The sequence below is a fragment of the Homarus americanus genome, unplaced genomic scaffold (assembly GCF_018991925.1).
Source record: "Homarus americanus isolate GMGI-L3 unplaced genomic scaffold, GMGI_Hamer_2.0 scaffold38801, whole genome shotgun sequence".
NCBI lineage: Eukaryota > Metazoa > Arthropoda > Malacostraca > Decapoda > Nephropidae > Homarus > Homarus americanus.
In genome coordinates this window covers 426,979-442,500 of record NW_024732537.1, presented here as the reverse complement: position 1 = coordinate 442,500, position 15,522 = coordinate 426,979, and the positions used below count along the sequence as shown (strand labels likewise).

Sequence of the window (15,522 nt, the reverse complement as noted above, 5' to 3'; positions counted from 1 at the left end):
TATTCCAAACTTTATTCCTCAGTTACTTCTGGACGACGGGTGAGGGGAGTGTCTCTGAGTCAACTACTCACGGGTTCTTGCATTAAAAAGAAACAATAAGATCAATCCTTTATCTGTGGTCAGTCTTCCTTGACATGGCGGCTCGAGTACCAGAACCCACGCTGCTAGTGTGACATTGTACCCCCAACAAGGGATCCAACCCTTGGCTTTACGCTATCTTGTACCCTAAAGGGAAGTCGATCCTACTTTCACACTATTTATAAACGAGAATATACCCACCACACCTGATTCTCAAGGCCACACAGTCCACCAGTGTTGTGTCCTCCTCGTCTAACGGCACACGATTGTATAAGCCGAAGAGAGAAGGAAGCACCAGAGAAGAACCGACCGACTCTCCCCTCCCTCGGCCCTCCCTCCCGACTCAAAGTGTGTTGTCTATCCCCGTGTATCTGAAAGGCATAGCTACTCCGTCTCTTCTCACCTACAGACTTGAAAGAGCCTCTGGCCCTATGTTGACTTTGGCCACTATAACCTCCCCCTCCTCGCTCAGTGCCTCCGTGAAAGGGATGGGAAACATGAGATGGTTGAGCCACAGCGAGACTTAGGGGGAGCACAACACGATCTACTGCCAAAGGGACTTAATAGCTGAGCCTTATACCGAGAGGATGAGAGGACTACGAATTTATGAAAAAGATACCACGAGATAAAGCTTAAACCTGCCCAACTGCTTGATAGAGGCGAGATGATCATAATACAGCACAGGCGAAAAACTAGTGACAAGCAGGAGGAAGCTTTATAGATTTTGTTGTGTATTATGTTTTATGTATGATGTGTGTTGTGTAGTATGTATGAGTGGCGTCTTACCTTTACTGACATTATTACGTCAATTTTATTTCTCCAGTTATCGAACAACATTTTTTTTGTTATACGAATTAAAGTTGTGACCAAGTCCCAGATTGCTGATCTGACTTTCTATCTCATTTACACAATTGCAGGGTTTCAATTGTTTCTCTTACTTTCACAACACAACATACATACATGTACAGTGTATCATTTCTCATGATTGATCTTTTTTTATGGTCCTTTATTATTATTATTATTATTATTATTATTATTATTATTATATTTTTGTCCCCAGACCCTAATGTGGGTCAATGACCTGTGCCATGGTGGGCTAATCCCGTAAAAAAATAAAAAAAGTTATTAACCTCACTGAGAAAGCTACAGTAAGGAGCCTCTATATGAACTATTACTACAGTAAATACAGTTATGTAAGAGTGGATCGTCTTTATTTGCTTTAGCGTTTGTTTTGTTTATGAAATTTTAATAATGTTTATAGGGGAATATTTGTTTGTTTGTTTTTCATACATGATTATACAGGAAAGAGTAGCTGGTGCTTCTGTTTACTGTATGTGAAGGTGGAGGGGTTAGGGGACGGGGGGAGGGAGGAGGGATATAGGGAGGTAAAAGGGGGTTAGGAGAGGGAGGAGGGGTTAAAGGACGGAGAAGAGAATTAAGGAAGGGAGGGAAGAGGGGTTAGGGGAAGGAAGAGGGGATTAAGGGAGGGAGGAGGGGTTTGGGGAAGGGTTAAGGGGTTTTGGGGGAGGGGAAGGAGGGAGAGATAATATAAAAGGATTAATGTTTGTGTTCGTTCATTCAAGCTTAATGCAATTTAAATCCACACTCGTTCAACTTGGGTAGCATTCAAAGTCCGGTTGTTTCACAGGGGCGTTATCCTGCCTCAAGGTTATAACGCCCCGTGTGCCAGCCTGCCGACAGCCATCGCCCCGCCACAACACACATGTTGAAGGTCTAACCCTGTCATCATCTACTTCGTTACCTGTCCTCTCTATGTTGGTGGCTCACTCATAATTGACGCAGCACATTCTTGTTAGTGAATTTTATGCTGAGAATTTTGATGTTCCTGAGAGACAGTCATTTTAGAGTGAGGAAAAAAAAAAGACTTCTTACTCAATCTGCTTAGCATTCTTATTCGAGTCAGATTCATGGATGCTTTTTGTATAATTGAACCGGAAGGTGCCCTGACTCCTTCGAAATATGATGCTATAGACAAAAACTAAAGATATATGGTAGACTTCACGAAAATCAAATGAATAAGTACTAAGGCTGGCCAGAGTAACGAGAGAAATAATGGAAATTTAAAGAATAAGAAAAATAAAATCAAAATTTAAATGAAGGAAGGCAACTGTTGTGTCAATTGAGTCAGTAAACACTTGGCGCGCCGCCCGCCGAGGTTTTCCTTGGGGTGGGGGGAGTGCTCTTGAAGAAGTATTTATGTCTTCCTCCCGTAGTGTAGTCTCGACTTCCCGAAAAAATACTTGACAGTTTTATGAGAGTTGAGACGAACACCAACTGTGAAATAGGTCCATAGAGTATTTGATACCTGTCTTTTATGTACTAACGAGAGGCATAGTTACTTGTGTGTATGTACGTATGTATGTATGTATGTATGTGTGTACTGTATGTATGTACTGTATGTATGTATGTACTCGTATGTATGTACTCTTATGAATGTATTTGTATATACTGTATGGTATATATGTACGTACGTAATGACCTTACCCCCGCTCACTCTCTTGCCTCACCCCTATTGTCGAACCCAGTGGTCCCCAACCCGTAGTTCGGCGCCCGCGGAACCTCTATAATGGAGCCCGCAAGGGTTTATTAGAAAATTGTAAAATATTTGGGATTCTTTGTTCGAGTGAGAATAATGAAAATGTGTAATAACTTGATCCAGCTTTAGTGAGAGAGAGAGAACAACAACTGCCGTTTGCCCCGACTCTGTCGTATACAGGACGTTTGAGTTTACCCCAGATCGAGAGCAAGAGAGAGAACCAGCCTGAAAGAGTAAATGTAAACAGTAGTAACTGGTAACAGGCAGTCTTGTGTAAAACTGCAAATAACTGAATCTACAACACAACCATTGCACAAGGGAGACATCTTGGAAATAAATTAAAATTCAAGGGGGTCGCGTCGGGGGGCCTAGACCGAGTTGTGATTGGTTAATCCAAAATCATACCCACCAATGAACAGGTCAGATTATTGCGAAGAACAACTGCGCATGTGTCAGCCTAGTCCATGCGTAATTCAGCCTTATCACCAACAGACGAACACACAAGAGCTCTCCAAGACGGTGTTAACACCAACATCAACTGAAAAAATATCGTCGATTTTCCAAAAATGTATTGCGATTTTCTCTGAAAGTATTAATGAAAGGGTAAAATCCCATGGAAGAGAAGTGTCTTAGAATATATATATATATATATATATATATATATATATATATATATATATATATATATATATATATATATATATATATTAAAAATCGCTGGATATCCGAAACGATAATAATACCGTAAATATATTAAGTTTACTTGTTACTAGCTGGTATTACTTCGGAGTCCTTGGATACATGTTCACAATATAATTGTATGGAAATGTCATCTTTTGGGCTCGTAACACTCGTCTTGCCCGCAGTGCCCACCGTTTCTGTGTGGATGTCGGTCACACTAGATTAAATAGAATAACCCGTTGTAGTACATCCTTCTTTCCTCACACAGCCAAACTGTGGAATGCTCTGCCTTCTTTTGTGTTTCCATACTCTTACAAACTGTTTCACTTCAAAAAGCTGATTTTCCGGCATCTTTGTGGTGTAGATTAATAGTATAGTCTTTTTCACTAATATTTTTTATTTCTTTTTACTCTTATTTTTTTTGCTCCCCAGGCCCCGTTGTGGGTCGATGACCTGTGCTCGGGTGGATTAATCACCGTAAAAAAAATCAGCTGGAGGTAGCAAAGCTGTTAGTTTAGAATGTGAGTCTGATAAATGGGCCGAGGGGTTGAAGCACTGCTGGATGAAAAGGAATATTCAGTAGTGGCCGTGACAGTGGACATTAGAACAGGTAAACAGGAAGTCGTCTCATCCAAGGGAAGCCCAGGAAGCCTTCATACGCATTTATGAGCATTTTGGACTCCCTCGTAGAATTCAGGCTGTCAGTCCACGACCACAATGATTTCTGTGACAAAATATACAAAAAAATAAATACATGGATGAACGCGTCCTCTTGCAGGTCCTGGGGCTTCTGTTGTTTGCTCCCAGGCCGTGTCCATGTTTACTACAGTCTCCACGCTATCAAATCTCCCACTTTATTTCCCACTTCCTAACTTTACCACCTTCTTCCATCTTCAGAGCAAAGGCTCTCTTCTCTCCATCTCATCATCATCATCATCATCATCATCACGGTGTATCATATGATAAAGGTCGCGGCCAGACCCAGTGTGTTCTGGCTTCTCGTCATCACCTTGGTTAAAACAGACAAACTCCTTGACTTCTAGCTAGTTGTGTTATATTTCCTTTCCCTTAATATATAATATTCAGTAGGATTATTAGGTACAGTTAACTTATCAACGGTTCAGTTCCAGCAAACGTTAAAGTTGTGCCTATTGCTAATGGAATATGTACAATATTTATGACTACTAACTTTAGTTTAGTTTTTAGTTTAACAAATTTATTGACAAAGCTTGGAGTACAGTTTGCCTATTCTGAGTAATTCAGTCAGGTCTTGACACTGAGGGTGGTATCACTTCTCACTGCCACGCAGGACAGAGGTTCATACACAAAGAAATACATCATATTCATTAACAGTATATATATATATATATATATATATATATATATATATATATATATATATATATATATATATATATATATATATATATATATATATATATAATATCAGATTCATGCGGGTGTAAGGGAGCAGATTTTTTCTTTATATCCTATTTCATATATTTATTCTCTTCAATACTATATATATATATATATATATATATATATATATATATATATATATATATATATATATATGTATATATGTATATATATATATATGTATATATATATTAATAATTTTATATTCTGGGTCTTTCTCTCAATAAGTATCTATTTTATATTTCTAACTAACTTTATTTCATAATCACGTAATTTGTGTAACTAATGTTGAAATATTGTGTACGTTACATAAGTTCAGTACTTTGATTTAGCAAGTTATATTACCATGTGAATTATTCGGGCATTAAATACAGTTGTTGGTAGTATTAAACCGAGTGTGTTCTCCCCCACAGTGAGCACAAGGAACCAAGATGCTGCAACACAAAGTACAGCCAGGCCATGAAGCACCTCCTCCCCTTCCGTCCCCCATGCAAGTAAGTGGTTGAGACGGACGGTAAAGTGGGCCCCAGTCCTGCTAGGCCTTAGTCCTGCTAGGCCTTAGTCCTGCTAGGTCTAAGTCCTACCAGGCCCCAACCTTACCGTCAAGATTGGGGTCCATTTAGATTTGGTGTACAGTGAATGTCAGCTCATTTAAGACAAGACTTTAATAACACTATATTAAAGAGCATAACCAGTACTTACCAACAGTGCATAACAGATATATTACCGACCAGTCGATCTGTTAGCGAGCCGACTAGTGGCGAAAAGGATAAAGTAAAGGTCCAAGACAACCTTACTGGGCCCCGTACCTCGCCTGGTAATACTAGGGTAGTCTGTAAAGTATAAGAACTGAGATCTATTGTATCTGGAGCCTATTACCAGTCGCCGTCATGGAGAAAAATTTAGGTCTACTGTACGTCAGAAAACCGTGCAGTGATTTCAACAGAGGCAGCCAATTCATTTTATCCTTCCCTATCATCAACCTGCTTATATAAGTTGAATTATATAAGACTGAGGCAGAATATGACTCACTGGGGAAAAATAAGACACTGAAGCAGGATAGGACAAACTTATGTTAGATTTGGTTTAAGGAAGTCTGTTTATTCTTTATTTTTGACGCTTCTGTTGGTGTGCAGCTCAGAAGAGCAGGTATTTTCTGGATGTATTTACCCAAGTTAATTAAGGCCCTGTGTTTTTTGCTCCACTTTGTTTCCCTGACAACAAGGAGTATTATGTATGTTTCCATTTTATTTTTTAGTCTTTGTCTAAAGGGGTGGATTTTAGGAATCATAGATGCATACGTACTTACTCCCCACACAGTACAAAGGATAAATGCTATTATTTATTGTGTTTTGTGATTACGAGTCATCCTATTGGTATGTTTGAGAGATTACCATGCTAGCAGTTTTGAAATAGTGTTAAATGTTTGAGACTTGGTAAAAACTTTCTGACGTCAGCGGTGAGAGTGACCAATTGCCATCCAATCCATAATTGTGAATGATTACGTATGTGACGTCACCAGTTAACATGACATGCCACTTGAGGTGTCTGAGACATTATTATTCAATATTATGACGTTTTCATCTCCGAAACAACACATGTACACACACACGCACATAATGGTTGCCCCTCTTGTAACGAGGATGGCACCTAGGCGTGAATTTGTTTTTAACTTTTACTTTTTACTTTTATCCTCTTCACCACTGATCAGCTCGTTAGCCACTTGGGTGATCGGTCACGTCTCTGTCACGCACTGTTGGCAAATACTGGGCATGCACCGGCTCCTGAATGTACCTCAACCCGCTCCAGTGTTGGTCAAGTCTTGTCTTGAAAGAGCTCACACTCGGTGCCGTCACAACACTTTCTGGTAGATTGTTCCAAGAGTTCACAACCCTCACTCCGAAAAAGTTTGCCCTCACAGTTTCTGGACTTGCGGCTTCTTCAATCTTGATCTGTGACAACCACATCCTAAGTTAACATGTTGCTTGACCCAGTGTCAAGGAATAGTCCGAGAAGACCGGACAACTCGCCAACTGCACTGGCGAACCAATACCCCGGAACACAATCCCAAAATCAGTTAACATCCAGGTTTCCAATTGCTGCTGGGTAGACAGGAAAATGGCATCAAGAAACTTGCCCATAGTTTCACTCTGCCCGGGAATCGAACCCGGGTCTGCTCGCTTGCGAGGCGAGCTTGCTGACCATTACACACACACACACACACACACATACACGTGAGGATCCTCATAACCTCATCTGTGAAGGAATCGCTAAACCAAGTCAGGTCCCTCATAACACCATCTGTGGGGGAGTTACTACACCAGTCTCTTCGGAGGTGTGGGTTCGTATCCCACCGCTGCCACCATTTGTAGTGGCGCAAATTCTTTCATTTTATATCCCACCTAAGCTGCCATCATTTGTACTAGGCCGAGCTCTTCCTCTTTACATTTGACCATCCAGATATTCTTTTCTGTTATTATTCTTCAATTCTTTATTTATAAATATACTTTATATTCTTGCTTATATTCTTTATAAGTAATTCTTGTCTTAGTTATGTATGTTTTTTTATATTAAACTTTCATGGTGTATTTCTTTAAAAATTTCTATGCTGTGGCTTTAGTTCCACAATGTACATACATGTCTTATCGTTCTTTTCTTGTACTTTCCAAGTCTTTCATTTCTTTTCATATACTGTACATTATATTTTCTGAATTTATATGTCCTTACCTTTCTGAAGTATACTCTGTTTTTACTTATATTCTCATACATGGATTAGTCTGGGAACCATGTTATTCTTAGTACAACACTTATTATACTTACAAGTAGGCTGCCACCACCAGACTTTTGGTTAGAATATAACATAACTCATGGACAACTTTGGTAGTGTGGTGGATATGTATAGGCACGTTAGTAAGTATTATTTTCTGGGAATCAATGTTTAGAAGGAATAGAGTGGTGATACTTGTAGATTACTAACTCAATATTTATTAACACAGTGAGCGAATAAGATGTTACTTAAATTCACTCAGACAAGACTGTATCATTGATAAAATAGATCCACAATTTCTTATTAATTCATGAAACACTTCAAGTACTTATTATATCATTAAAACACCTCCAAGTACTTATTACTTAATTAGACAATTGTTGTATTATTCCTCTGACAAATGAGATTCAGTAATTATTATACACAAGATAACACTGGACCCTCAGGTCTTACTTTTATCAGTAACAAATGACATCTTCAATTCTAGGTTACAACATTTAACAATCCTTATATTATTTCATTGTCACTGCAAGTGGATAATATGACACCCTTGACACTATCCTGAATTAAAATAGTCTTTATAACAACATGTTATTTCAGAATGACTAACGTGACACTTTAACGAGTATTCAGTGGTTTGGTGGACTCAACTCCGAGAATAACAATCACCCTAGAACCACCAACATTCATGGATTCAATACTTAACCTGGTATGACTGTATTTCTGCTAGTCATCCACAAGCATGGATATTAATACGGCTCCATACATAGAGCCAAGAACACTAGATGACCACGATCACACGACGGAGTCAGCGGGCCAAAGTTGTTTACAGGCTCCCTCGCTAGCTCAGAGCGCCTGGCCCGGGAAGGGTTGACTCGTGGCTGTGGGCCGTGGCGTCTGCCAAGGAATCTCGCCCTGGGATTCTAATCTCGCCACCTTTAAGACATCCTTCGAGAGCCATCTTGCCCATAGGCGGCTCCCGAACCTCAGTCGTGTTGCCAATACACAAACAGCGTCTGGAGACGTGGAGGAGAAATCACAGAGGGCGTAAATATTTAATTTCACTATACAAAACATGCGTCTGGCAACGGTCCAGACGACATCTAAATATCTACGCTCGACTTAATTGGCACAGAAGTTACTATGTTAAAACATGAACACTGATATTCACAAAAATCGACTAAGTTAAACTAAATTAACATGGCGGCGAAAAACAATCATCTACATACCTGGAGACGTGGAGGAGAAATCACAGAGGGAGTGATTTTTCCCTGCGCGTCGGCATATATACGGGCCTGAGGGCATATCCCTACAAGAAAGACTTATTTTACTAACAATAGACCTTCTATTCAAAGTAGTCGTTGGACACCTAGCTGTGACCGTCAGTGTCACAGATCAGGCTAATTTTCTACGTCTATCTTTATGATCTAATCAGAGACTGAGTTTGTCAGGAAAGAGGTGAAATGGAGTTATATATGTACTAACAACTCTCCTCGCCTGACCGCAAACCACAGCCCAGGCCGAAACAGCCGTTAAGTCTTGGATATTTTCGAGTTTGACAGGAACTGTTCAGGAGATTAATGACTTTCTTAAATAGACAACTGACACTAACTAAACTATAAACATCAGATTCTCTGATGTTTGGGCGACAAAATTATCTTCAGTAGCGATCGGTAATTCAGGATACTCCCACGAACGTTATAAAATAAGGACAGTTGAAGCTTTCAACACCACTCACAAAGGATCTTGCATGTTCCAACTGTAAACAGACGTATCTAAGTTGCCTCACCAATTGCAACCACAGTTGCAATTTCAAATTCTGTCATTACTAAGGAATAATGAAGTCTCAGGTACATTCAAGATTGAGAGAAAACGGCAGACTCAGGCGTCCTGAAGCGCTGAGAAAACGGACTCTTCAGGTTGGGAACGTCAATAAGAAAGCATAGCTACATGATTTGTGGGCTATTGAGCATAATATGAATCGTCTGATTCTACGTTAACTGACGTATATGACCGTGGTCATTACAACATCAGGTCCTTCATAACACCATCTGTGAGGGAGTTACTACACTACACCAGGTCCCTCATAACACCATCTGTGGGGGAGTTACTACACTACACCAGGTCCCTCATAACACCATCTGTGGGGAGTTACTACACTACATCAGGCCCCTCATAACACCATCTGTGGAGGAGTTACTACACCACGTGAGGTACCTCATAACACCATCTGTGAGGGAGTTACTACACTACGTGTTTGCTATTCAACACCTCAGCGCACATAACTTACGTGACCTCGACTGTAAACATTAATTTGTATGTTCACTGCTTGCTCCCTTTCCTTTCTCTAATGAAGGCTTACATTAACTCCCCCATGTCAATGTATGTAATTAGTCATTTATGTCCAATGTATATTTTCAGCCTTCGGGCTGCAGAACTTTTTCAATGATCCGTTAGTTATTATATTTATAATTATTACACTCACACCAATTATATCATTTATGTCATATTAACAAACTTGACACCAGGCCATTTGGAAAATAATAACAGTACCTACTAAGAGTACACCAACCAGATATCGTAGGAGTTGTAGAACTGTTGTACAAGAACAGGAGAATTGACCCAGAGGAATGTGAGTTCAGTATTGCTGGATATGACTCATTTACGAACCTTTCTCAAGAAACTTGCAAGAGGGTTGTGGTTATCTATGCTAGGCAAGACCTTAGAACCAGCCAAGCGAGGGTACAGGGAGAGGATGTTTTTGAAGAGTCCAAGTGGTGTAAAATTAAATTAAAGGGTGGGGGGGGGGACTTACTTATCGTCCTGGTGTATCTACAGATCCCCAAACTGTGGCCCACTAAATCAAAGGAACTTAAGAACCTTAATAAACAACGCGGCAATGCTCAACCCTAGCCACCTCCTTATCATGGGGGACTTTAACTATGGCGACATCGACTGGAGAAACGAGTCCACCCCAAATGACTTGAATAACCCTGCTACTCTTTTTGTAGAAACTCTGAGAGATAATTTTCTGTTCCAACATGTTAGACCCGACACATTACAGAGGGGAGCAAACACCCAAGCCACTTGACCTCATCATGACAAACGAGGAGGGTATGGTGGCCAAACTGGAACACCTTGCCCCAGTTGGCACCAGTCACCATATAGTGTTGTCATTCAGATTTAACTGTTACCTAGTTCAGCGCCAGGCTAAGGTGCAAATATTACAAGGGAAATTACAATGGGATAAGGGAAGAGATGAATGGTATCAGCTGGCCTGCCTCATTAAGGTACAAGAATGCAGACACTTCGCTGAATATCATAACTAGTAAAGTGACCCATTTGAACGATAAATATATACCCAAGACCAATCCCAGTGCTTCTAGGAATACGAGGGGATCCCTACACATGAACCATGCGGTGGTCGACAAAATTATGAAGAAAACCCAGAAATTCAAGACTTGGGTTGGGTCAAACGATGAGCAAGACAGGAGGATGTATGCAAGAGCCAGAAACCAAGCAAAGATAGAGTGTAGGAGGGCTGAAAAGGAGTTCCAGAGGCTGGTTACAAGCGAGGTCAAGTCAAACCCAAAGGCGTTTTACCGCTATGCAAAATCAAAATTAAAAACGCGAGTAGACCTATCAGACCTCCGGCATGAAGATGGTAGTTACGCAGATTCTGACCAAGATAAAGCTGAGGCATTGAACAGCTTCTTTTCCTCGGTGTTCACAAGAGGGGATGCGATTAACCTTCCTGCGTTTGAGGACAGACGGTTGGACACAGCACTGACCCACATTGTGTTCACAGAAGAGGGTATTAGAAATAAACTGTCAAAGCTAAAGGTCCATAGGAGTCCCGGCCCTGACATGGTGCATCCTAGAGTGCTAAAAGAGTTGAGCAGCGAGCTTGCCGAGCCCCTGAAGATCCTGTTTTGTAAATGCCTGGATGAACAAAAGGTCCCCAGTGAATGGAAAATGGCTCATGTGAGTCCTATCTTCAAGAAGGGCGATCGTCACTCCAGCATAATATGTAAAGTACTTGAGAGTATTATCAGAGATGCCGCAATGGAACATCTAATACGAAACAATCTTGTAAAGGATTGCCAACACGGTTTCATGCCGGGGCGCTCCTGCTTAACACAATTGCTCAAGGTATTGGATACTTGGACCCATATTCTGGAACGGGGTGGTAATATCGACAATATTTGCCTAGATTTTGCCAAGGCTTTTGACAGTGTACCCCATGAAAGGCTGAAAATCAAACTGGAAGGGTACGGAATTCGGGGAAATGTCCTAGCATGGATAGAAGACTTTCTACATGACCGCAAACAGTGTGTGGTGATTAATGGCACGAAATCGTCATCCGTACCTGTCACAAGTGGGGTACCACAGGGCAGTGTATTGGGCCCGCTGTTGTTTGTTTGTTTGTTTCATAAATGACATGCCTGACGTTGTATACTCCTCCATACAAATGTTTGCCGATGACGCTAAGTTATTTCGGGAAATTAAGAACCAAGCGGACTGTGAAGAGCTGCAGAAGGACCTCTGTGGGCTCCAGGAATGGTCGAAGAAATGGCTGCTGAGATTCAATGTCACGAAGTGTAAGAGGATGCACCTGGTGCGTACCAACAGTAAGGAGGCGTATCATATGTCCCAACGGGATGAAGAAACTGCACTGGTTGAGATTGTGTGTGAGAAGGACCTAGGTGTGTATGTTGACAATGAGATGCAAGTTCTCGAGCCATTGCGAGAAGAAGGTAAACCGGGCAAATAAATTATTGGGTCTTATAAGAAGGTCGTTCAGATATCTAGACGGTCCGCCCCTCGTGACGATCTTCAAGAGTGAAGTGCTTCCCCATCTGGAGTACTGTCATCCCGTCTGGTCCCCGAGATATGCTAAGGACTGTCAGTTGGTTGAAAATGTTCAAAGGAGGGTCACCGGACTGGTGCCTGCACTTCGGCACCTCAGCTACCCTGAGAGATTGGAGCGCCTGAACTTGCCTAGCTTATATTACAGACGGGCAAGGGGTGACCCAGTTGAGGTGTATAAGCATCTCAGGGGGCACTACTCAGTCGAGTGTCCTTACTTGGAGCTGGAGGACGCTCGCCCCACAAGGGGTCACAGCTCAAGATTAAAGAAGCCGCAAGTCCAGAAAACTGTGAGGGCAAACTTTTTCGGAGTGAGGGTTGTAAACTCTTGGAACAATCTACCAGAGAGTGTTGTGACGGCACCGAGTGTGAGCTCTTTCAAGACAAGACTTGACCAACACTGGAGCAGGTTCAGGTACATTCAGGAGCCGGTGCATGCCCAGTATTTGCCAACAGTGCGTAACAGAGACGTGACCGATCACCCAAGCGGCTAACGAGCCGATCAGTGGCGTAGAGGATAAAAGTAAAAAGTAAAGTACATTGGGCCATTTCATATGTCATTGTACAATAAACTACCATGACCATAGAGATGGCAGGAACAAAAATATATTATTCCTTGTAACTTTATTGGTTGGTGATCACTAATGTATGTACTAAATGACTAACCTAGAATACGTGGCTAAAGATCTTAAATTGGTCGTTGGCTTCCGGAAGTATGTAAAATAATGTACATTTTTTTCGAGTTTTCCATAAATTTTTAATACGCCACTCCATTAATGTACTAATATCGTTATACTTCTTTTACAGAGACAAAAGCCTATTACCAAGTAACAATGCTGGGCTGTTTAGTTACTTTAGTGTGAGTTGGTTAACGAGGCTTATGTGGAGTGCTTATAAGAAAGGCCTACAACCCGGCGACTTGTGGTCCCTTCAGGTAGGTGTCAGTACCTCCTGGTGACTCAACAAGTGTTTCCCTGTTACTGGAATACCTTGAACAGTTTCTTAGACTTTCTTTTCTACGAAATAAACCAGTTAAAATTTACTAAACCCTTATGTTTCTAGTTTAGTTTTGGTCAAGGTAGTTTAGGTTTAGTTGGCTTTTATCATTTACTTTCAAAAATAGGATGTAAATTAGTGGTCCTATTTATTGTATTTTTTTCTTCAACATTTACCTTTTTATTTTTTTGCGTGAAGCCGTAAGAAGTACTGTAATTCATATACGAGTACTGTACTGTACTGTACTTATTAAGATATTGTCATCTTTGTACTCTCTCTCTCTCTCTCTCGTTGTTCTTGATTTTAAATTTAATAAAATTACTGTTTCTTCTTATCAGCTTGAAGATGGGGCAGAAATTAATTCAGAGCGTCTTGAGCGATTATGGGAGGATGAGATCGGGATGGCAGAAAAGACCAAAAGAAAACCAGAGTTATGGCGAACTGTGTGGAGGTTCATGAAGACCCGAGTCATTGTCAGCATGGTCATTTCCATCATACAGAATGTTCTCCAGTTTCTAGGACCAGTAAGGCTTTTGTTTTATACCCATTAATGGTTTGTGGTTATATAAATCAACAGTCTCGCATATGTCTACAGTAATATCTCCGTTAGCTGGAATCCCTCAAACCCGGAACTCTCTGATAACCGGAATTGAAATTTTCTCGGAAAATCTTTCCCAAAGATGGATTTTTCCAGAAAATTCCGGCTTTGGGAACAATTTTCCGAGGGGCACATTTTCCGGAAAATTCTGAGAAAATTTTTCGGGTATCCGGAAATTTCCTAAAATGCTGAGAATGGGAGAGGTTTTTTCTGGGTTTAAGAGATGAAAATCAAGCTCCTTTTCCGGAAATTCCGAGAAAAAATTTCCGGTACCTGGAAGATTCCGGGGATGGGGATATTTTTCCGGGTTTGAGAGATTATGTAATGGGCAATTTCTGGAACTTCTGAGAACATTTTTCCGTTACCCGGAAAATTCCAGAAAATTCTAGGGATAAGGAATTTTTTCTGGCTTTGAGAGAGTTGTCTTATTACCCGGAAATCTCTCATTCCCGGAAGTGCTCTGCACCAATTGTTCTGGCTAACAGAAATATCACTATTTGGTATCTATTTGGAATATTTGGTGATGTTTAAATACAATATTTTACTGAGAGTTTTGCATCTGTACAGAACTGAGTAAATTGTTAATTATTGACGACTTTAACGCCGCTGATTTTTCAAAGAAAACAAATTTAAAAATGCCGTTATTTCACTGTGTTTTATCACTATAAAACATTGTCATAGTTATAGCAAATGTGCTAAAAAGTGTTTATTTAAAAGTTCAACCTAACCTAACCTAACCAAGCTGGCAAATATTGACAACTGTACCACAAACATCAAAACAAATAATACGTCAGTGGTATAGTCATCAAATGACCTAACCTAACCTCCTAACTGGAGGGGTGGGGGACCCTTTGGCATATATAAGTCATTTGCGAAGGAAGCGTCATAGAAGAAAAGTTTCTTATAATTGTCAAAAATATTGATTTCAACCAAAAAATTCTCATAATTCAATACCAGGTGACTTATACAATAAGACCTAAAACTGTCTTAACTGTTAATCTAATGCATGTTTTATTTTACAGTCGATAATGCTGAAGGTCGTGTTAGATTACATAAACGAGCCCATGGTGGATAATATGTATGCCTCGTTAATTGTCCTTGCTATTGGTGTCATCAACATTTGTAGAGGCTCAACGTTCAATGCCATGTTTGTCGTAGGAACACACACAGGTGGGTGCAGAGCCAGAAAACTACAGTATATTCTTACTCATAATTGTGTTTTTCCAAAGTTATAATTATCTACTGTTTGTATTTGTACTTTTATAACTATTTTTATAACTACAGTAATATACTTGAAGGGGAATGTATGAATTTTGTACCTAATGTATTTGACTTTTTTCTCAGGTCATGCTCATGAATATTAACTTTTTCACCATTGAGACGCCACATTTTAATATTTTATTTGACTAACACTAGACGATTTTATTCAGCTTAGAGGGGACCCTGTAAACAAGGAATTAAAGAGATAGTGATATATACAGAACTGTACTGTACTTAAACTACCTGCCTGAACTTAATAGATCCTCAAAAAGAATTGTAAATTACTAAGTATAC

At 40.3% G+C, this 15,522-nt stretch overlaps 1 protein-coding gene across 5 annotated transcripts in view; it reads left to right on the top strand.

Moving 5' to 3' along the window:
• LOC121868897 (multidrug resistance-associated protein 5-like) overlaps window positions 1-15,522 on the top strand; it is a 115,268-nt gene that overhangs the window by 72,858 nt on the left and 26,888 nt on the right. For all 5 annotated transcript variants that reach the window (XR_006089475.1, XM_042369908.1, XM_042369909.1 and 2 more), the window contains 4 exons: window positions 5,152-5,232; window positions 13,182-13,308; window positions 13,709-13,894; window positions 14,991-15,138. Coding sequence is in view for 4 of the 5 variants with exons in the window: in XM_042369908.1 (XP_042225842.1) it covers window positions 5,152-5,232; window positions 13,182-13,308; window positions 13,709-13,894; window positions 14,991-15,138 (542 nt within the window). In the remaining variant the exon portion in view is untranslated. The remainder of the gene's footprint in view (window positions 1-5,151; window positions 5,233-13,181; window positions 13,309-13,708; window positions 13,895-14,990; window positions 15,139-15,522) is intronic.